Here is a 24144-nt window from a genome sequence, read left to right on the forward strand (position 1 = left end):
CAGACCAGGCAACATCCTAGTAAATCTTCTCTGCACCCTTTCCAAAGCTTCCACATCCTTCTCATAATGCGGTGACCAGAACTGTACACAATACTCCAAGTGCGGCCGCACCAGAGTTTTGTACAGCTTCACCATAACCTCTTGGTTCCGGAACTCGATCCCTCTTAATAAAAGCTAAAACACTGTATGCCTTCTTAACAGCCCTGTCAACCTGGATGGCAACTTTCAAGGATCTGTGTACATGGACACCAAGATCTCCCTGCTCATCTACACTACGAAGAATCTTACCGTTAGCCCAGTACTTTGCCTTCCGGTTACTCCTACCAAAGTGCATCACCTCACACTTGTCTGCATTAAACTCCATTTGCCACCTCTCAGCCTAACTCTGCAGCTTATCTGTGTTTCTCTGCAACCTACTGCATCCTTCGTCACTATCCACAACTCCACTGACCTTAGTGTCGTCTGCAAATTTACTAACCCATCCCTCTACGCCCTCATCCAGGTCATTTATGAAAATGACAAACAGCAGTGGAACCAACACCGACCCTTGCGGTACACCACTTGTAACTGGTCTCCAGGATGAATATTTCCCATCAACTACCACCCTCTGTCTTCTTTCAGCAAGCCAATTTCCGATCCAAACTGCTATATCTCGCACAATCCCATTCCTCCGCATTTTGTAGAATAGCTTATTGTGGGGAACCTTATTGAACACCTTGCTGAAATCCATATACACCACATCAACCGGTTTACTCATCTACCTGTTTGGTCACCTTCTCAAAGAACTCAGTAAGGTTTGTGAGGCATGACCTTCCCTTCACAAAACCGTGCTGACTATCCCTAATCAATTTATTCTTTTCTAGATGATTATAAATCCTATCCCTTAACCTTTTCCAACACTTTACCAACAACTGAGGTAAGGCTCACTGGTCTATAATTACTAGGGTTGTCTCTACTCCCCTTCTTGAACAGGGGAACCACATTTGCTATCCTCCAGTCGTATAGCACTATTCCTGTAGACAATGACGAGTTAAAGATCAATGCCAAAGGCTCGGCATCTCCTCCCTGGCTTCCCAGAGGATCCTAGGATAAATTACATCCGGCCCAGGGGACTTATTTTTACCCTCTGTAGAAGTTCTAATACCTCTTCCTTGTGAACCTCAATCCCACCTAGGCTGTATCTCCGTATTCCCCTCGACAACATTGTCGTTTTCTAGAGTGAATACTGTTGAAAAATATTCATTTAGTGCTTCCCCTATCTCATCTGACACCACACAGAACTTACCACTACTATCCTTGATTGGCCCTAATCTTACTCTCGTCATTCTTTTATTCCTTAAATACCTATAGAAAGCCTTAGGGTTTACCTTGATCCTATCCGCCAACAACTTCTCATGTCTCCTCCTGGCTCTTCTGAGCTCTCTCTTTAGGTCTTTCCTGGCTACCTCGTAGCCCTCAAGTGTCCTAACTGAACCTTCACATCTCATCCTAACATAAACCTTCTTCTTCCTCTTGACCAGAGATTCCACTTCCTTCGTAAACCACAGCTCCTGCGCTCGATAGCTTCCTCCCTGCCTGACAGGTACATACTTATCTAGGGGACACAGGAGCTTTTCCTTGAATAAGCTCCACATTTCTAATGTGCCCATCCCCTGCAGTTTCCTTCCCCATCCTATGCTCCCTAAATCTTGCCTAATCTCATCATAATTGCCTTTCCCCCAGCTATAACTCTTGTCCAGTGGTATGTACCTATCCCTTTCCATCACTAAAGTAAACATAACAGAATTGTGATCGCTATCACCTAAGTGCTCACCTACATCGAAATCTAACACCTGGCCAGGCTCATTACCCTGTACCAAATCTAATGTGGCTTCGCCCCTTGTTGGCCTATCTACATACTGTGTCAGAAAGCCCTCCTGCACACACTGGACAAAAACTGACCCATCTATAGTACTCGGAACTATAGTGTTCCCAGTCAATATTTGGAAAGTTGAAGTCCCCCATGACAACTACCCTGTCACTCTCGCTCCTATCGAGAATCATCTTTGCTATCCTTTCCTATCCATCTCTGGAACTATTCGGAGGCCTATCGAAAACACCCAACAGGGTGACCTCTCCTTTCCTGTTTCTAACCTCAGCCCATACTACCTCAGTTGACGAGTCCCCAAACATCCTTTCTGCAACTGTAATACTGTCCTTGACCAACAATGCCACACCTTCCCCCCTCCTTTTACCATCTTCTCTGTTCTTACTGAAACATCTAAATCCCGGAACCTGCAACAAACATTCCTGTCCCTGCTCTATCCATGTCTCCGAAATGGCCTCAACATCGAAGTCCCAGGTACTAACCCATGTTGCAAGTTCACCCACCTTATTCCAGACGCTCCTGGCATTGAAGTAGACACACTTCAAACCAACTTCTTGCTTGCCGGTGCCATCTTGCGTCCCTGAAACTTTATTTCAGACCACCCTACTCTCAACCTTTTCTATACTGTAACTACAATTTTGGTTCCCATCCCCCTACTGTTTAAATATCTATCCATGTTTGCCTTAAAAACATTGAACGAGGCAGCTTCAACTGCTTCATTGGGCAGGTAATTCCACAGATTGACAACCCTTTGGGTGAAGAAGTTCTTCCTCAGCTCAGTCCTGAATATATTCCCCCTTATTTTGAGGCTATGTCCTGTAGTTCTAGTTTCACCGAGCAGTGTAAACAGCCTCCTTGCTTCTATCTTATCTATTCCCTTCGTAATTCTAAATGTTTTTATATGATCTGCTCTCATTCTTCCAGTGATTATTGTCCCAGTCTCCTCATATGCCCAACCTTCTCAATTCTGGAACCAACCTCATGAACCTCCCATGCCAGTACATCCTTTTTCAACTCTCAGGTCCACGGTACTCTAGGTGTGGCCTCATCAGCACCCTATAGGGTTGCAGCATAATGTCCCTATTTTTAAACTGCATCTGTGTAGTAATGAGGAAAATACTTCATTTGCCTTCTTAATTACAAGCAGCATCTGCAAGCCCACCCTTTGTGATTCATGCACGTGGATACCCAGGGCCCTCTGCCCAGCAGTATGCTGCAATTATTTGCCATTTAAATAATCCATTTTGTTGTTATCCCTATCAAAATGGATGACGTCGCATATACTGTTGACTTCAGTTTTTCTTGACTCCTTGAGGACCCATTTGGACAAATGCTACATTGGTGTCAAAGACTTTCACTTCCTCTCATAATGTTCAGCATTTTATACACATTTAGACCAGCCCGAAATGAGGTCAAGGGTGGGCCTGGCGGAACCCAAACCTAATGTAGTGAAGCAGGTTATTATTGAGTAAGCACCACTTGGTTGAACTATAGATATCCCCTTCCATCCCTTGGCTGATGATTATGAGTCATTTAATGGGGCTGCATTTGGCTGGGTTTTAACTGTACTTTTTTCATGAAAACAGGACAAACGTGGACAATTTTCCATGTTGCTAGTGTTTTAGCTGTGCTGAAACAACTTGGCTACAGGCACCACTTTTTCTGGACATAGATCTTCAGCACTATTTCTGTCATGTCAGTGTCTCATAGTCTTTGCAATGACTGGTGCCATCAGCCATTTCTTGATACAATGTGGAGTGAATCAGATTGGCTGAAGGCTGGCATCCAAGGTGCTGGGACCTCAGAAGGAGGCTGAGATGCATCATCTAATTGACATTTCTGGCTAAAGATGTTTGCATTTTGTTCATCTTTTTGCACGTGGGGTGTTTTGTGCCTTAGTTGGATTCTTTGTCTTTGTGAGATTTCATTTCTTTATAGCTGATGTTATAGCAGTTAGATACAACTGAGTGGATTGCTAGGCTATTTTATAGGGCAATAAGAATCAACCACATTGTTTCACCTGTTCAGAGAAGCTATAGCCCCAAACCATGGGGTTTACAGAATTCAGTGCAGAATGCCAAAGTGGAGATGTAAAGGTGAATTTGTATATACATCCACTCAGGGCACTTTGGGAGTACTGTGTGCAGTATTGGAGTTCTATTGGAAGGATGTAGAAGATGTGTGCAGTTCCATTTGAATGCTTTCTGGTGTGAAGAAACACAAACATAAAAACCTGAAAATCTGACAGTTTCACCAGAACAGAGGCAATTGTCTCAGCTAACTTCAATGAAGTGACGGGACAGCATGCAGAAACAGATTGTTTACTGCGATTAACTCGTTTGGCCGGATGGGGTGTGGTCTGAAGATTTATGGCAGAGCTGCTGAGACTATTTTTGCACTGGAAATATTAGCTTCCTTTTAATTCCTTCTTAGGATACGGTGTCTCTGGAAAAAACAATGTATTGCCCATCCCTACCAACTCTTAAGGTGCGGCTAAGCCACCACCTTGAACTCTGGTAGTGTAGTACACCCATATTCCTTTGTTTTTAAAGCAGTTTGATAAACTGAGTGGCCTTTTATGTCCTTTTGGAGGGCAGTTAATAGTTAACTCGAGATCCACAGCTCTACAGTTTCAAAGCTTCAGAGTGGATAAATATGGCAGACTTCCACCCTTGAAGGATCTGTGTGAACCAGATGGGTTTTTACTACAATTTGGTGATCTTTATTAATGAGACAAGCTTTGCATTGCACACTTATTAGTTAACTCAGTTTAAATTCCCCTACCTGGCATAATGGAATTTGAACTCAAATCTCCGGAGTATTTCTTCAGACTTGTGAATTACTCATCCAGCAGCATGACTGCCTGCTGTTAAAGCAGCGACCATGTCAACATTTAAAAATAAGTGATTACAAAGGCTGTTGAAGGAAATGGTCTATTGCTCATCTGGTGGATAAACAATAACACAGAGAATTGACCTGACTTCTGTTTCTGTGTTCAGTTTTACATATTTTATTGTATGTGTTAGCTCAATCATATGACATCTTCTCAACTGGAACCATGTTTGCAGAATGTTAAGTGCCGCTAGTTGTTCTTTGCGAAGAATGGTTTGAATATTTCTGTTGCCAGTCAGACAAGCAAAACCTGTTACGAATTGTATATGAACTGTTGTCACTGAAGTAATCAAATATGGCATTATGTGACATTTTATTTTACCATTACCCAATGGAAAGAACCCATGACCTAAGTAACAAATTAGTTTCAAATTTAAAGGAAGACTTTATGCCTCACTTTGTGATCTTAAATGCATGATTTGAATTTCCCTCAATAATTTTCATTGGAGGAGATTAATTTCTCCAAACGCTTCTACTTTATTCTACACTACTACTAATGTATTTGTGTTGTAATACCATAGATTAAATGGGCATTTAGTTTTGACACTGAGGCAACGAACAGGTGTAGATGTGGTTCCTCAATTCCACGTAGCAAGTATACAATTCTTGTCCCAACAATGTCTTAAAAAAATGATTTTAAAGAATATATTAATGTTTCTCTGCATGCTTTTTTGAAAACTGGATCTGAATCTTATGAGCAGCAGCAATGTTGAGTGGATTGTTGCTGCATGCAAAAATTCTCCTGACCTGACGCCGCTGCACATTTCATCTGGCATCTTCTGATTCTGGTGTCAAAGAAATGTTCAGTCCCTCGAAATCAGAACAAAGTAGAGTTGGGGGAAGAAGAACACATCCTCTTTTTACAGCACAAGCTGTATGATATTAAAGTGTTATGAATCCTGATAAGTTGGCTAGATCTGTTATGATGTGGCTTGAGATCTGGAACCTTATATTCAAGTTGAAGTTTGAGATCTCAGGTACTTGTAAAGAAAGTAGAGTTACAAGATTCCACTGTTAAAGCAAAAGAAATACAAAGGTAGAAATGTAAAAAAAATCTACAATGTATGTACAAGTACTCTAACGTACAAAACTGTGTTAACATAAAAACTGATTGAACAAATCGCAGAGCACATCAAATAGTAGACAGGTAAAGAAAGATCCCATGGATATTTTAGCAACCAGCCAGGGGACCTGTGTCTACTTTTGTATTATTGACATAATACTTTGACTGCAACCCATTGTTTTAGCCAGACTATAGTCCAATGTCTAAATAAAGACACAATCCAAGCTCTTCTACCATAGTGGTGCCAACAATGCTCGCTGCCCAACAACTCAATCTCTTAACCTGAGACTGCATCCCATTGGACCCTCCAGCATCTAATCACTGGCATGGTTTTCGGTTCTCTAACTGCTCTGAACAAGCTGTTCTGGTCATAGGTCAACCTTTTCCTCAACTGCACCATTTTATCAACATAGTCACCTTTTCTGACACCCTCTCTCACTGACTATTGACTTTGTATAAAGGAACAGATTCATAAATTCCATGAATACTGCATTAATACTTTCTCTTTCAACAGACTCCATCTTGCCCCAGTGTGTGTCTCCATCTTCGTTTGTTTTCTTGTTTTATCAGAGAAGTAACACAATACTTCTCTTTTTGAAACAAAATCCCTCCACCCTACTGTAACCCGACTTAGTTTACTAGTTTTCGAGGAAGAAGCCCCTTGATTATCCTGATACATAGCTTCCATTTTAGTAGCATCTGAGGAAACACTTTTCAATTATGCCGTTGTTACTGTATTTCCAGCAATTTGCTTTTACACTTCCAGTCTTGTCGCACTAAAACATTCTGGTCTCTTTATCGTCATAGTCATAGTCACATAGCTTAGAAACAGGCCCCTTTGCCCATCATGTTTATGACAACCACGAACACTAAACTCCACTAATTTCATTTACCTGCACTTGATCTGTAGTGTACTATACCCTGGAATTTTAAGTGCCGTTTGAGATGCTTCTTAAATTTTGCGAGAATATTTATGTGCACCATCCTTTCAGGAAGTATATTCCATATATGTACCACCCTCTGGGTGGAAAAAATATTCCTCAGATGCTCTCTAAACCACTTAACTCCTCACCTTACATATATTCCCTCTGGTCCTAGACATCTCTCCCATCAGGAACAGATTCTCACAGTCTACTTTGGCTGTGCCTCATTAAAATTTATGTACCTGGATGTAAGTTTGCTCGCTGAGCTGGAAGGTTAGTTTTCAGACGTTTCGTCACCATTCTAGGTAACATCATCAGTGAGCCTCCGACGAAGCACTGGAGTTATGTCCCGCTTTCTATTTATATACCTCAGCAAATCTCCCCTTAGCCGCCTCAGCTCATATGAAAATAAACCCAGCTTGCCCAGTCTGTCCTTATAACTGAGACGTTTTGTCCCAGCATCATCCTCGTGAATCTCCTCTGCACCCTCTTCAGTGCAATCTTCCACGAATGTGGCGATCAGAACTGCGTGCAGTATTCCATCTGTGGCCTAACTAGTGTTTTGTATAAAGTTGTATCAAAGATTTCTTTGGTCCTATATTCAAAGCCCTGACTAATGAAGACAAGTAGCTGCCTTCTTTGCGACTCAAATCCATCTGTGGTGGCACCTTCAGGCGTCTGTGGAATTGTGCACCAAGGTCCTTTTGTTCCTCAGTACTCCCTATTACAATTATGTTAATCCCTACAACATGATAGCAGATAGGTCATGTTTTGGCTGTACTGGCATCAGTCAGCTATGTGTGAAGCTATGATCTAAATGGCTTGTTCATAGATGTGAGAGCTGCCAAGTCATTAAACAGTTGCAAGGCCAGTGTAGTTTTAGCCAAGGCTTATGCATAGTTTGTATATCCTGACACTAAGCATTTAAGTCATCATTGGACAAGCATATGGACCTACATGGAATAGTGTAGGTTAGATGGGCTTCAGATCGGTATGGCAGGTCGGCACAACATGGAGGGCCGAAGGGCCTGTACTGTGCTGCAATGTTCTATATGTTCTATGTGCTTTTATCTTCTGCAGCAACCTATGGCACCTTGCTTTTGTGCTCCTGAGATGCTGCTTGGCCTGCTGTGTTCATCCAGCCTCACATTTTGTTATATGGCACCTTGTCAAATGCTTTTTAGATAACCTAGTCCACCAGATCACTGCGTCCCCTGTATCCATCATGTATGTTACAATATCAATAAATTCTTTCACAAAGCAACATTGTCTGTGCCTAATCACATTATGATTTTCTAAGTGTTCAGCTGTGATCTCCTTAATAATAGATTCTAAATCTGTTATCTGTAATATTGTTTCTGTTGACGAAAACGGATTCTGCATTCTCTCTAAAGCCAGAACCTCTTTCCTGTTCATCATCCATCTTGTTAGTTTACAAATGTAGCCCTAGCTATCTATATGTCCCTGACTTCAGTCAGAAGGCCAGGTTTTAAGTCCTATTTGTACCATGGATGTGTAATAACAACTCTGAACAGGTGGATTTGAAAATATCTGTCATACCTATCAGCCTGAACTGCTGCTGCCCATATAATAGAAACCTTTTATGTATGATGTTATGGGTATGGTCAAAAGTCACAAAACATTAGGTTTTAGTCCAACAGGTTTATTTGAAATCTCATGCTTTCAGAGCACAGCGTTTTCATCAGGTGAAGTGAGAGGGAAGCATGCAGAATTTATAAGCAGAGATAAAAAGATCATACAAATGGTGTGAGTGGCGTGTTGAATAATAAATCTCTGCAGGTGATCACGTGTCAAGATGGTGTGAGTAAAGTGTCAACAGCTGAATAACAAATGAAGTGATGATCAATAATCCGATAAAATGAGGCAGAAAGATAATTACGAAAAAATTAAAAGGTGGTGCTGGCGGATAAACAAAATGATTTGAATAACATGATAGGCCCAAGAATTGCAAGCTGAAGGTCTAACCAAAGTAATAAGTAATCCAAAACTGGGTGAGGTAAAGGGATCATAACAATTTGTCAAGGTGGTAGTGTCAAAACAGGAAAGTAAGGAGGATTTTATCGATACAGAGCAGTTTGACATGAACCCAAGATCACAGTTGATTGTTATTGGAAACTCTCACAACCACTAACGTTGTCCATGAAGTTGTTGGTGAACTGAATTAATATAACTTGTTTAGTCCCCTTTCTGAATTTGCAATGAATTAAGATAAATTAGACCAGCAATCAAGCTTTTGTTTTAGCATTTACATTTGTTTCGTACAAGCTGTTAAGGATAAAGAGAGATTGTCATGATCTAAACATTAGTTAGCAGGACTAAATCAAGCACAAAATGCTTATAAGAAAAAAAGCCCCAATGTGTCTCTGTGATACATTGTTAAGGTGCTTTGCCTGAGTTCCTTATTGCTGAAACAAAGAGATTAAAGTCAGATCCAACAACTGCAATGGCTTTTCTAATTTCATTGTGTTTTCTTGTCCAACTGAACATAGCAGGGCAGCGCGTTTTGCAGGGGTTGTGGTGAGGGGTGACGAAGATTCATTCTTCTTCATTAGTTCTGTGGTATCAGCACTTTCACATTGTCTAACTTTCTTTCATGTAATGTCTCTTTGCCTTCCCTCGGTCAAAACTGTGATTCTCAGACTTTTTGGAATTCTGCCTATAAATGCACAACTGTCTGTACAGTTTTTATGTAGTTTTATCTTCAGAAGTGTCTGCCGCAGTCTATTGAGTTACCTTTCCTACAGTGAGAGCTAATTAGCCTAGCTTCTGGAGCTGGGGCCTAGGCGTTGGTGAATTCTAAACATCCCCCTTTTGTGATTTGGGACTGAAACACACAGCTGAATAGTCTTTGGTATAAATCACTGTTACAGACGTGGCCTGCTGTGGCCTCCATTTTGAAGTATTTTTTCTTAACTTAATAATATTATACAGGCATATCATAAAGCAGAAACGACTTTTTAATTTTTTTTGAACACTTGCAATATCATAATTACATTGTTGGAATTCTAGATGTGAGTTTGCTCGCTGAGCTGGAAGGTTAGTTTTCAGACGTTTCGTCACCATTCTAGGTAACATCATCAGTGAGCCTCCGACGATGCGCTGGTGTTATGTCCCACTTTCTATTTATCTGGTTAGGTTTCCTTGGGTTGGTGATGTCATTTCCTGTTCTTTTTCTCAGGGGATGGTAGATTGGCTCCAAATCAATGTGTTTGTTGATGGAGTTCCAGTTGGAATGCCACGCTTCTAGGAATTCTCGTGCATGTATCTGTTTGGCTTGTCCTAGGATGGATGTGTTGTCCCAATCAAAGTGGTGCCCTTCCTTATCTGTATGTAAGGATACGAGTGATAGTGGGTCATGTTGTTTTGTGCCTAGTTGATGTTCATGTATCCTGGTGGCTAGCTTCCTGCCAGTTTGTCCAATGTAGTGTTTGTCACAGTTCTTGCAAGGTATTTTGTAGATGACGTTCGTTTTATTTGTTGTCTGTATAGGGTCTTTTAAGTTCATTAGCTGCTGTTTTAGTGTGTTGGTGGGTTTGTGGGCTACCCTGATGCCAAGGGGTCCGAGTAGTCTGGCAGTCATTTCGGAAATGTCGTTGATGTAGGGGAGAGTGGTTATGGTTTCTGAGCCCGTTTTGTCTGTTTGTTTGGGTTTGTTGCTGTTGTCAGCATGTTATGATCACTTGCCTAGATGTTCATTTTGCAATGAGATGAGCAGAAAATTCTATATCATCAGACATTACTGAATCCAGTATCATCTGGTCTTTGTTTGGTTCCAAACTGTATTGTTCTAAGAAACACCATTCAAATTACATGGTGGTGGCGTAGGGCTTCTGAGCCCTGGGCTCATCTGCTCCATCCACTTTTCTCTTAGTTTCTTTTCTTTTCTCCCCCCTCTCTCTTTCACCATTTTTTTTCTCTTTTATTTACCTTTTGGGAAGAACTTGAACGTGGTGATGGCATCCTTCGGTGGTGATGGGTAGGCCTAGCAGCTCGGACTTGTGGTGGCCGCATTGGAGCCAGCTTTGGGTTCTTGGCAGCTTCTAAAGAGGTGGACCTGGCATTGACTTGTGGCTGCTGTGGCAGATGTGTGTCTGGGTTCCCAGTGGAATCTGCATCCAGTGCAAATTCATGGAAACAGTGACAGAAGTGGGTTTGGGCCCAGTATGACACCCAGTGGCATAAGATCAGCTCTGGCGGCAAAGTGGGCTGAAAGTGAATTTGTGATGCCAGTGGTGTTGAGTTTGGGCCAATGCAGTACCTCGCAGCATTAGTGCCATTGGCGAGGCTCATCAAGGACTCATAGAGGTGAGGGTGTCAGTGAATGTGAATTAGCACCGAAGAGTGCTGGCGGTGTGGTGAAGGGAATTTGAGCTGGCCAACAGGCCCATGGTGGAGCACTTGACAAGAAAGACTATGAAGTCGAACACTATTTCTTCTTTTATCTGCCTTAATGTCCTATGTATTGGTTTATTTTGCTGTGCTTTAAGATGGTACCAGAGAATGGTGACTGTATGCAACACTTTACATCGTATTTTTAAACAAAGTGATGTAACAATAAATGAATCAAATCAGTCAGAGAAAAACCATTCTCCATGCACGGATGATAAAGAATTGGTGTGGAACAACTCCTCCAATCACAGGCTGTTTCTCTCCTATGCTTGCTGTTGATAGCTGAGTATTTACTAATTAGAACTAACTCACAACAAAAGCAAGTCAGAGGCTGTGTATTCTGTGGTGAATAACCTACCTCCTGACTCTCAAGTCTGCCATTTTACAAGGCATAAGTCAGGAGTGTGATGCAACACTACAGTTGTCTGGATGAGTGTAACTCACATGTATTGATCCAGGCTTTAAGCTCATCTTAAATGCATTACCACGCAGGACAAAGCAGCCTGCTTTATTGGCACCCCATCCATCACTTTGAACATTCACTGTGTACCACCAACGTGTGATGACAACAGTGACTACTAACTCCATGATGCACTACAGCAATTCACCCTTTGGTTGGGGAATCTAAAACAGCCTTTAGGAAAGAAGCTAATTATTTAGCACTGAGATGACGTGGAATTACTTTACTCAAATGGTTGTGAATCTGTGGAATTCTCTGTCTCACTGCGCAGTGGATATGTCATTGTACGTGTTTGAATATATGGACTTTTGGTGTATCAGGTAGTTAACAGATTTAGAAAGCAAGCAAAAGGATGGAGTTAAAGCCCAAGGTAAGCCATAAGTAGCAACACATACACACAAACTCATCGAGACCCCTTTAAAATTACCTTCCAAACCTAACTCTATCAACTGGAGAGTTTTGAGAAGATTTGTAGCTCAGGTTGACGTTCTGGATGTGAGTTTGCTCACTGAGCTGGAAGGTTAGTTTTCAGATGTTTCTTCACCATTCTAGGTAACATCATCAGTGAACCTCCGACGAAGCGCTGGTGTTATGTCCCGCTTTCTATTTATCTGGTTAGGTTTCCTTAGGTTAGGATAGAAAGCTGGACATAACACCAGCGTTTCATCGGAGGATCACTGATGACGTTACCTAGAATGGTGACGAAATGTCTGAAAACTAACCTTGCAGCTCAGCGAGCAAACTCACATCCAGAATCTATCAACTAGAAGAATGAAAGGTAATACGAGCGTTTGAAATTTTCCTCCCAGCCACACACTATCCGGAATTGTTTACTGTTATTTCTTCGCAATCAGTGAAAAGACAAAATCCTGGAGTTCCGTTCATTCCTAACAGCGCAGTGGATGTGCCAATCCTTCATGGACTGGAGCGGTTCAGGAAGTGGCTTACCATCACCTCCTGCAGAGCAATCGGGACAGATGGTAGTTGCTTGCTGAGCAAAGTGATGCCCAAAATCCATGGACACATTTTTTAAAATTTGTACAATGACTGGACATTTCTGTAGTCAGAACAGTGTCTGTATTGCAGAATCTTGTACTCGTGATTAGCCAGTTTCTGTGGTACAAGACTTAGCATCGCGATAGAATCATATCTGCAGTCCGAGATCTTTTACTATCAGAGCAGTGACTATTGTGCAATTGCTTGTGGGTAAAGAGTAATTACTGTTGAATGCATATTAGATTAATACGATAATTATTAGTACTCAACTGATTCTCAGTGAAGACTGCGCACATTTAGGAAAAGAGATAATGGGAACTGCAGATGCTGGAGAATCTGAGATAACAAAGTGTGAAGCTGGATGAACACAGCAGGCCAAGCAGCATCTTAGGAGCACAAAAGCTTTTGTGCTCCTAAGATGCTGCTTGGCCTGCTGTGTTCACCCAGCTTCACACTTTGTTAACACACATTTAGGAAAGTTAGTTTTGTTTCTCAGGCAGAGACAAGTAAATGAATATGATGGGATTGATGGGCTGGTGTGTGTAAGAAATATTATGGGTAAGGCAGATGAACTTAAAGATCTTAAAGGATCTTACATAGAACTGTGATAGTGTGGCCACAGAGACTTAGTTGAGAGAGGGACAAGACTGGCTGCACAACGTGTTTTAGATGAGTTAGAGAGGGAAGTAAAAGAGGTGGAGGAGTTGCATTACCAATCAGGGAGAATGTCAAATCTGCACTCAAAGAGGACGTACTGGAGGGCTCATCCAGTGAGACAATATGTGTAGAGCTCAAAAATAAGAAGGATGCAGTCGCTTTCAGAGGATTATACTGTAGGCCCCCAACAGCTGCTGAGACATTGAGGAACAAATATTTAGGCAGATTATGGAAAGTTGCAATAACAACAGGGTTGTTATAGTGAGCAAATTTAACTTCCCCAATATTGACTGGGACTTTTTTAGAGCAAGAGGTTTAGATGGGTTTTTTTTAGGTGCATCCAGGAGGGTTTCTTGAAACCTATGTGGATGATCCAATGAAAATAGGGACCGTGCTGGACATTGTATTGCCAAATGAGTTTGGCCAGGTGACTGACCTTTCAGTGGGAGTGCATTTTGGAAACAGTGGTGATCATAACTCCTTAACTTTTAAGATAGCCATCAATAAGGGTATGTCAGGACTTTTGAAAAGGGACTAAATTGGGGGAGGGCAAATTATGCAGGAGTGAGAGAGAATTAATTTGGACGAGTTCTTATTGGGCAAGCCCACACTTTGACATGTGGGAGTTGTTTAAAAACCTTCTGACCAGAATTTGAGATTTGTATGTTCCAGTAAGGAGGAAAGACAAGGATGGCAAGGTGAGGGACCCTTGGGTAGTGAGGGAGGTTGTGTATTTAGTCAAAATGGAAAAAGAACCATATGTAAGGTTTAGGAAGCTACAATTGAACTGGGCCCATGAGGTGTATAAAGAAAGCAAGAAAGAACTCAAGCAGACATTTAGAAGAACAAAGAGAGGCCATGAAATGGGCAAATAGGGTCAAAGAAAATCCCAAGGCATTCTATACATTATTTAAAATCAAAAGGATAACTACGGAGAGGGTAGGATTACTCCAGGATAAAGGACGGAACTTGTGCTTGGAGACAGGGGCTGATGGTGAGATCGTAGACGAGCACTTTGCATCGGTATTCACCCAGGAGAAGGGTATGGAGTATAGTGACATTAATGTAGAGCATGCTAATAAGCTAGAGCATTTTGAGATCAAGAAGGAAGTGCTGTTGGGTCTCCTTCAAGAGCATTAAGGCAGGTAATGTCCCAGGGCCCCAGATTATTGAGAGTCAAAGCAGGAGATTACTGGGGCCTTGACCAAGATCTTTGTATCCTTGCTAACCACTGGACAGGTCCCTGAGGACTGGCAAGTAGCTAATGTTGTTTTCTCTGTTCAAGAAGGGAAATAGGGATAATCCTGGAAACCACACACGAGTGAGTCTCATATTGGTGGTTGGGAGGTATTGGAGAGAATTCTTAAGGATAGGATTTACGTGCATATGGAATAGCATGGCTTAATTAGTGACAGCCAGCATGGCTTTGTGCAGGGCAGGTCATATCTTACTAACTTGATTGAATTTTTTGAGCAATTGACAAAGGTGATCGATAAGGGTAGAGCGGTGGATGTTATCTACATGGATTTTAGTAAGGCTTTGACAAGATCCCTCATGGTAGGCTCATCGAGAAGATTAAGAAGCATGGGATCCACAGTGACTTGGTCGCTTGGATTCAGAATTGGCTTGTTGATAGAAGGCTGAGGGTGTTGGTAGAAAAGTGTTTTTCTGGCTTGGGGGTCTGTGATATGTAGTATTGCACAAGAATCTGTATTGGGACTTCTGGTTGTGATATATATAAATGACATGGATGAAAACTTAGACAGGTGGGTGAGTAAGTTTGCAGACAACACAAAAATTGGTGGAGGAGTGGATAGTGTAGGAGGTTGTCAAAGGATATGATGGGATTTGATCAGTTGCAGATATGGGCAGAGAAATGGCAGATGGAGTTTAGATTAGATTAGATTACCTACAGTGTGGAAACAGGCCCTTCGGCCCAGCATGCCCACACCGTCCCTTGAAGCATCCCACCCAGACCCATTCCCCCCTATAACCCACACACCCCTGAACACTACAGGAAATTTAGCATGGTCAATCCACCTAGCCTACACATCTTTGGACTGTGGGAGGAAACCGGAGTACCTGGAGGAAACCCATGCAGACACGGGGAGAACGTGCAAACTCCACACAGACAGTCGCCCGAGGCTGGAATTGAAGCCGGGTTCCTGGCGCTGTGAGGCTTCAGTGCTAACCACTGAGCCACCGTGCTGCCCTTTAATCTAGGTAAGTGTGAGGTGCTGTTCTTGGGGAGGTCAGGTGTTCAGAAAAAGTATGCTGAACGTACAAAGGAATCTTGGGGTTCAAGCCCTTAGCGAAAGTGCCCATGCAGGTCGACAGGGTGATAATGCACGTGGCATGCTTGTCTTTATTGATCGGTGCATTGAGAACAAGAGTCAAGATGTTATGTTGCAGTTTTATAAAACTTTGGTTAGGCCACATAGAGTACTGTGTTCATTTCTGGTCACCACATTACAGGAAGGGTGTGAAGGCTTTGGAGAGGGTGCAGAAAAGGTTTCTTAGGATGCTGCCTGGATTAGAGGATATCAGCTAGAAGGAGCGACCAGAAAACTTGCATTGTTTTCTCTGGAGTGGCAGAGGCTGAGGGGAGACTTGATAGAAATCTTTAAAATGATGAGATGCATAGATAGGGTTGACCTTCAGAATCTTTTTTTCCCCCACAATTGAAATGTCTAATGCTGGGAGGCTTGCTTTTAAGATGAGGGATGGAAAGTTCAAAGGGAAAGTGAGGATAAGTTTTTGTTTTACACAGAGTGGTAGGTGTATGGAGTGCATTGCCAGAGGTGCTAAAGGAGGCAGATATGGGAGGGACATTTAAGGGGCTTTTAGATAAGCACATGAATATGCAAGAAATGGAGGGATATGGACCAAGGGCACATAGAAGGGATTAGTTTAATTTGGCATCATGTTTGGCACAATATTGTGGCCAAAGGCCCCGTTTCTGTACTGTACTGTTCTAATTTCTGTTGTTTTTCAATGTTATAAAAGCTGTTAAATCCATAATTTATGCATTTGCAAAATGTAAAATTGCGTTGTATTTCCCATTTAGACACGATCCCTGCTAAGTGTATTTGAGGAAGATGCAGGTACACTAACAGAATATACAAACCAGCTGTTGCAGGCCATGCAGCGGGTGTATGGTGCTCAGGTAGGTACATTCTCATGACTCTTTATCTTGTTGATTGATACTGCTTTAGAGTGAATGAGTATTTTGCATCTGTAATTTAGAATTCTGTATGTATTATTTTCATGGATCAACTCCATTGCATCCTTCTTAATAAGGAGGAGATACCATTGCTAACATGACCTTTTTCTCCAAATATAGATTAACTGTTGTAAAGCACACAGGAAGTATGTGGGTTAAACCTTTATCCAGCCACTCCCTTTAGCAGCAGATAACAGTGGATCATATACTGCTTAAACCAATCTGAGCTAAATGGACAATGAAAAATGAGAATAGATGTTTATACGTTTCCAATAATAATGGAAGATCAGAAAAAATGTCTCTTCGTCTGACTTAGTTACACATTCTTGCAAATCATTGTAAAACAGAGTACAGATTGGAACTGGATGTAAATGTGAAAAGGAAGAATTTCAAGATCGAAGCAGAAACAACCTGCCCTAACTGTATTTTTCGACTCTCACAATGATTTTTGTTTCTGAGATAAAAAGCTTCCTTTTATTTTATTCCAGTGCTCAGCACTGGAAGTGCTCTTTTTCTCTCATGGTAGCTGATTTTAGCCCAAATTGTTGATTAATGAATCGTGCTATTCAAAACTTATCAAGTGCTTCCTCTCTTAAAATGACACATCCCCAAGAGTTAATTTTCTAAATATTTTAAAGCCCGTATGTGAAATTTGCATGCTTTCTTCCTCTATAGTCTCACATCTGATCATTTTATTTTCATTCAGCAGCTTCATATATGCTAAGTTCATGTGTCACAGCACTCAAGATAGGGTTCCTTTCTTGAATGATATTATGAACTGCTTTTGTACTGTCCCTGTGTGTAAAACCTCACGATATGACTGTATATTCCCATTGTGACCTCTTGTCCACACTAGCAAGCAACCTGCATTTTTCAAATTAAAATGAGAGATCTTTTTGTAATATCTATAATTCTTAGGGAGCTTGATAGTGTAGATGCTGGGAGGTTATTTCCCTTTGTGGGACAATCTAGGAACCAGAGGAAATGATCTCAGAATAAAGGGTTGCCCTGTTAGGACAGAGAAAAGGGGGATTTCTTTTTTCCTGAGTAGTGAGGAGAGGTGATGGCCTAGTGATATTACTTGCAACAGTATTAGTCCAGAGACCCAGGTAATATTCTGGGGATAACGAAGTGTGAGGCTGGATGAACATAGCACGCCAAGCAGCTTCTCAGGAGCACAAAAGCTGACGTTTCGGGCCTAGCCCCTTCTTCAGAGAGGGGGGGTGGGGAGAGGGAACTGGAATAAATGGGAGGGGGAGGCGAGGCGGATCGAAGTTGGATAGAGGAGAAGATACGTGGAAAGGAGAGTATAGGTGGGGAGGGGATAGGTCAGTCCAGGGAGGACGGACAGGTCAAGGAAGCGGGATGAGGTTAGTAAGTGGGAAATGGAGGTGCGGTTTGAGGTGGTGTGGGGGGTTAGGTGAGAGGAAGAACAGGTTAGGCAGGCAGGGATGAGCTGGACTGGTTTTGTGATGCAGTGCGGGGAGGGGATGAGCTTGGCTGGTTTTGGGATGCAGTGGGGGAGGGGGAGATTTTGAAACTTGTGAAGCCCACATTGATACAATTGGGCTGCAGGGTTCCCAAGCGGAATATGAGTTGCTGTTCCTGCAACCTTCGGGTGGCATTGTGGCACTGCAGCAGGCCCATGATGGACATGTCGTCTAAGGAATGGAAGGGTGGGTTAAAATGGTTCGCGACTGGAAGGTGCAGTTGTTTAGGTGCAGTTGAACCGAGCAGAGGTGTTCTGCAAAGCGGTCCCCAAGCCTCCGCTTGGTTTCCCCAATGTAGAGGAAGCCACACAGGGTACAGTGGATACAGTATACCACATTGGCAGATGTGCAGGTGAACCTCTGCTTAATATGGAAAGTCATCTTGGGGCCTGGGATAGGGGTGAGGGAGGAGATGTGGGGGCAAGTGTAGCACTTCCTGCAGTTGCAGGGGAAGGGGCCGGGTGTGGTGGGGTTGGAGGGGAGTGTGGGGCGGACAAGGGAGTCGTGGAGAGAGTGGTCACTCCGGAAGGCAGACAAGGGTGGGGATGGAAAAATGTCTTTGGTGTGGGGTCGGTTTGTAGATGGTGGAAGTGTCGGAGGATGATGTGTTGTATCTGGAGGTTGCTGGGGTGGTATGTGAGGACGAGGGGGATTCTCTTAGGGCGGTTATTGCGGGGGCGGGGTGTGAGGGATGTGTTGCAGGAAATGTGGGAGACACGGTCAAGAGCATTCTCGACCACTTCTGGGGTGAAGTTGCAGTCCTTGAAGAACATGGCCATCTGAGATGTGCGGAAGTGGAATGCCTCATCCTGGGAGCAGATGCGGCGGAGGCGAAGAAATTGGGAATGGGGGATGGAATTTTTGCAGGGGGGTGGTTGGGAGGAGGTGTAGTCTAGATCCTGGGGACTTGGGTTCAAAACCTGCTCGGTAGAATGGGTAGAATAGGTATTCAGTAAAATTCAGGTACGAAGAGTAGAATGACAACCGTTGGTGATTGTTTGGGAAAACAAATCTAGTTTGCTAGTGTTCTTTAGGGAAGGAACCCTTATCTGGTCTGGCCTAAATGTGACTCCAGATCCACAGCAATGTAATTAGCTCTTAACTGTCTTTGAACAATCAATGCTGGCCTCGCCAGTGAAGCCCAAATCCCACGATTGAACAAAAAGCTGTGGAATTATCACAGAAGGATGTAGAGACTGGGTCATTAAGTGCATTCAAAGCTGAGACAGATAAGTCAGTAGAGAAATCAAGAGTTATGGGGAAAAGGCGAGAAAGTGGAGCTGAGGATTATTGGATTAGCCACCATCTCATTGAAAAGCAGAGTGGACCTGATAGGCCGATTGGCCTACTACTGTTCCTAAATCTTGTGGTCTTAAAATATTTAAAACTTTTGAAATAATATTTATTAAGAAGTTTGCCATTATGAAGAGCAAAGATCTAGGTGGTCGGAGACTTTCCTTTGTACGTTTCCCCAGTCTTTCTATTATTAGCATATTGATACCTGGGTTTTGAATTCTCTTCGTCACCTTGACCTTGGCATTGATTTATTTGGCACACTGGGTCATAACAAGGACAAAATATCACACCTACCTTGGCTACAAACACCCAGTTCCTGATTCTAATTAAAAACCGAAAGGACTGCGAATGCTGTAAAGCAGTTCTGAGGAAGGGTCACTGGACCTGAAAGGTTAACTCTTTTTTTTCCTTCACAGATGCTACCTGACCTGCTGAGCTTTTCCAGCAACTTTGTTTCAGTTCCTGATTCTGTTGACTGCAGCTTTCAATACCAATGTTTGTCTCAGTGTATGATTCTTTGAGTATAGAACTCTGAAGTTACTTAATATTTTATTGGAACTCATTTTTGAAATTTGAGCACCACTGGAAAGAATTATTGTCAGTCCTTAATTGCCTTCGAGAAGGTGGTTAGTCCATCTGTAATTTGTTTGGTGAATGATCCCATGTAGTGTGTAAGTTGCAGGATTTTAACTAGGCGATTGAGAAAGAATAATATTTTGAAATTAGAATGGATTGTGTTAGATGTATGCAGTTACTGATCTTAGATACATTCTTAGATGGTTCAGGTTACGTGTATCACAGTTGCTGTAGTGCATCTTGTAGACAGCATGAATGGCAACTGTGGTGTACTGGTGCTGGGCGAGTGAAAGTTTTAGGTAGTGAGTACGTTTCCAGTCTAGTGGGCTGGATGGTGTTGAGCTGCACTCATCCAGGCAACTAGTGAATATTCAATTGTATTCTTGTGTTATGTTTCAGGAGGCCAGTTGGTGGAGAATGGAATTGGAGCCGATTTTTGCGCACAGTATAAGAACTTTCTTTTTTAACATGCATACATCACCTAACCCAACTACCACAGTTTGGTTGTGTCTATTGTCCATTGCCTCCATACAATTGATAACAATTATTATGGAATTATCATTACTTGGTGAAGGGACTTGTGTCTAGCCCATGGCAGAGCTCTTATCAAGAAAGACTGTAAAGTTGAACAACTTTTCTTTATTTCTTCATTCTTCTGCCTTAATATTTTATGTTTTAGTTTATTTATCAGTGTTTTATGGTGACACTGTGCAACACTTTTCACTGTATTTTGTAACTAAATACAAGTGATAATATATAAATCAAATCAAATACTTCTACAGTGTAGGTAATTACCAGATTCTGGAAAGCCAGGAAATGAGTTACCCACTGCTGAAACCCCAGGCCCTGATCTGCCGTTGTAGTTATAGCATCTCCAATGCCAGCTCAGTTCGGTTTCTGGTCATTGGTAAACCCTGTATGTTGATGTGGAGTGTCAACTATGCTATTGACACTGATTATCTAGGAGAGCTGGTGAGTGCCTCTCTGGTCATTGCCAGACACTCGTGTGAGTGTTGCTTATAAAGGTCATTTTCCTTACGGACACGTTGTCTCAGTAATTGAGGAGTTGTGAGTGCTACTGAATATTGTGCAGGTATCAGCCCACCGCTGTCCTTATGATGGAAGGAAGGTCTTTGATGAATAAACTGAAATGGTTGGGCCTCAGACAGCACCCTGAGGAGCACCTGCAGTGAGGCTGACATGATTAATCCACTGACAACCACAATCATCTTTTGCATTTAGTATGACTCCAATCAATAGAGGAGTTTCTCTGATTCCAATTGATTTCAATTTTATTTGGCTCCTATGCTGCACTTGATCAAAAGCTGCTTTGATGTCATAGTCAGTCTCACCTCATATCTGGAGCTCAATTCTTTTGTTCAAGTTTGCTCCAACACACTGTTGAGGTCTAATAATGTGTAGTCCAGGTCCGATTCAGACTAAGCATCATTGAGTGAGATATTGGTGAGTAAAGTCACATGATAGCACTATTGATGACATCTTTATTTGGCCTACTGACGAGTAAGTGTAGACTGAACAGTGTGAATTCCCTGATTTGAATTCTTCCAGCTATTTTGGACGTGATGATCCTTGGGACCGTTTCACACTTGGATTTCCCAATTTGTTGGGTAGATACCAGTGCTGGAATTGTACTAGAACAATTTGTTTAGGGGAACAGCCAATTCTGAATATTCTTGCTTTCTAGAACAGGGATGTTGAAGGGGTTATATCTGCTGAACTCTTGATATTCATATGTGGACTAAATGGATTTGGCTACTGTATGGTAGTGGGGATCTCAGGTGAGGTTGGGAAGAATCATCAACTTGGCTTTTATGACTGAAATTAACTGGCTCTGTTGGTGGCATAGACTCCCCACATTCAACATTGTGATCGACTACATCAAGTTAGTATGTAGCAAAATGTAACTTACTGTGTACTCCTCAACTGATAACACCTTGAAGGTCTTGGACTAATGTTTGCGATCTCTTGGTCAGTATGTGGATGCCTTTTTCTAATGTTAGAGCACTAGCTTCTGTGTTTTCTTGGTCCATTATCCATTCCTGAGAGCCATCACTATTGGCAGTTCAGCAATATGGTTCACCAAACTAGGGCATTGTTAGGAACAAGGCACTGGAAGATCATAGCAATTTCAGAGCTGAGGCTTAGGGATGGACTAGGGATGGCAGTGTAGTGTCCCAGAGTACAGATGCCAAAGGAAGGGTCGAAAGGAGGGCAAGAGAGAGAGGAAGTGGCGTTTTTAATTAGGGATAACATTACAGCTATATTTAGGGAGGATATTCCTGAGAATACATCCAGGGACGTAATTTAGTGGAACTGAGAAATAAGGAAGCGATGATCACCTCACTGGGATTATACTATAGTGCCTCCAGTAGTCAGTGGGAAATTGAGAAACAAATTTGTAAGAAGATCTGAGTTATCTATAAGAATAATAGGGTGGTTATGGTAGGAGATTTTAACTTGCAGATACAGACTGGGACTGCCGTAGTGTTAAGGGCTTGCAGAGAGAGGAATTTGTTAAGAGTGCACAAGAAAATTTTCTGATTCAGTATGTGAATATACCGACTAGGGAAGGTGCAAAACTCAACCTACTCTTTGGAAATAAGGCAGGGCAGGTGACTGAGGTGTCAGTGGGGGCACACTTTGGGGCCAGTGACCATAATTCTATTAGTTTGAAAATAGTGATGAGAAAAGATCAACCTGATCAAAAAGTTAAAGTTCTAAATTGGAAGGAGGTCAATTTTGACAGTATTAGGTGATTGGGGGCGAATGTTCACAGGTAAATGAATGGCTGGAATGTGGGAAGCCTTCAAAAATGAGACGCGAATCCAGAAACAGTATGTTCCTGTTAGGGTGTAGGGCAAGGCTGGTAGGTGTACGGAATGCTGGATAACTAGAGAAATTGAGGTTTTGGTCAAGAATAAGAAGGAAGCATATATCAGGTATAGATAGCAGAGATTGAGTGAATCCCTTGAACAGTACAAAGGCAGTAGGAGTAGACTTGAGAAGGAAATCAGAAAGGCACAAAGGGGACATGAGAGAGCTTTGGTGAATCGGGTTAAGGAGAATCCAAGCAAATTCTACAAGTACATTAAGGACAAAAGAGTAACTAGGGAGAGAATAGGGCCCCTGAACAATCAGTAAGGTCACCTATGTGTGGAACTGCAGGAGACAGGGGAGATACTAAACAAGTATTTTGCATCAGTGTTTACTGTGGAGAAGGATATGGCAAATAAGTGGTGACTTCTTGAAAAATTTCTGTATTACAGAGGAAGTGGTGCTAGCTGTCTTAAAGTGCATTAAGTTGGATCAATCTTTGGGACCTGATCAAGTGAACTCTAGAACTCTGTAGCAAGCGAGGAAAGACATTACTGCATCACAGGTGAGGTGCAGGAAGACTGGAGGTTGTCTAAAGTGCTGTCACTATTTAAGAAAGGTGTAAGGAAAAGCCAGGGAACTGTAGACCGGTAAGCTTGATGTCGGTGGTGGGAAAGTTCTTCGAGGGAATCCTGACGGACAGGATTTACATGTATTTTGAAAGGCAGGGACTGATGACGGATAGTCAACATGGCTTTGTGTGCGGAAAATTCTGTCTCATGAACTTGTTTGAAGAAGTAACAGAGGAGTGATGAGGCCAGAGTGGTGGATGTGATCTATATGGACTTCAGTAAGGTGTTCGACAAGGTTCCTTACGGTAAATGGCTAACTAGGTTAGAACACATAGAATAGAGAGATAAATAGCTACTTGGATACAGAACTAGCTGAAAGGTAGAAGGCAGAGGCTGGTGGTGATGGGTTGCTTTTCAGACTGGAGGCCTGTGACCAATGGTGTGCCACAAGGATCATTCCTGGGTCCGAGATAACAAAAGTGTAGAGCTGGATGAACACAGGCCAGGCAGCATCAGAGGAGCAGGAAATCTGACTTTGAGTCTGGACCTTTCTTCAGAAATGGGGGCCACTGAGGCCTTTGCAAAGGGAGGAGGGTAACTTCAAGGTGGGCATCCTTAGAAGAGGCTTGCAGTGGGGTTAAAACTGATTCAGAGATAGTAGGAACTGCCGATGCTGGAGAATCTGCGATAACAAGGTGTAGAGCTGGATGAACACAGCAGGCCGAGCAGGAAAGCTGATTTTTCGGGTCTGGACCCGAAGAAAGGCCTAGACCTGAAATGTCAGCTTTCCTGCTTGACTGATGCTGCTTGGCCTGCTGTGTTCATCCAGCTCTACACCTTGTTACCTCAGATTCTCCAGTATTGGCAGTTCCTACTATCTCTGA

At 42.4% G+C, this 24144-nt stretch overlaps 1 protein-coding gene across 2 annotated transcripts in view; it reads left to right on the forward strand.

The window, feature by feature from the left end:
- appl2 (adaptor protein, phosphotyrosine interaction, PH domain and leucine zipper containing 2) overlaps positions 1 to 24144 on the forward strand; it is a 113117-nt gene that overhangs the window by 2784 nt on the left and 86189 nt on the right. For both annotated transcript variants that reach the window (XM_048554506.2, XM_048554507.2), the window contains exon 2: positions 16336 to 16434. In XM_048554506.2, coding sequence (XP_048410463.1) covers positions 16336 to 16434 — 99 coding nt within the window. The remainder of the gene's footprint in view (positions 1 to 16335; positions 16435 to 24144) is intronic.

Source organism: Stegostoma tigrinum, chromosome 25 (genome assembly GCF_030684315.1).
Source record: "Stegostoma tigrinum isolate sSteTig4 chromosome 25, sSteTig4.hap1, whole genome shotgun sequence".
NCBI classification, from domain to species: Eukaryota; Metazoa; Chordata; class Chondrichthyes; order Orectolobiformes; family Stegostomatidae; genus Stegostoma; species Stegostoma tigrinum.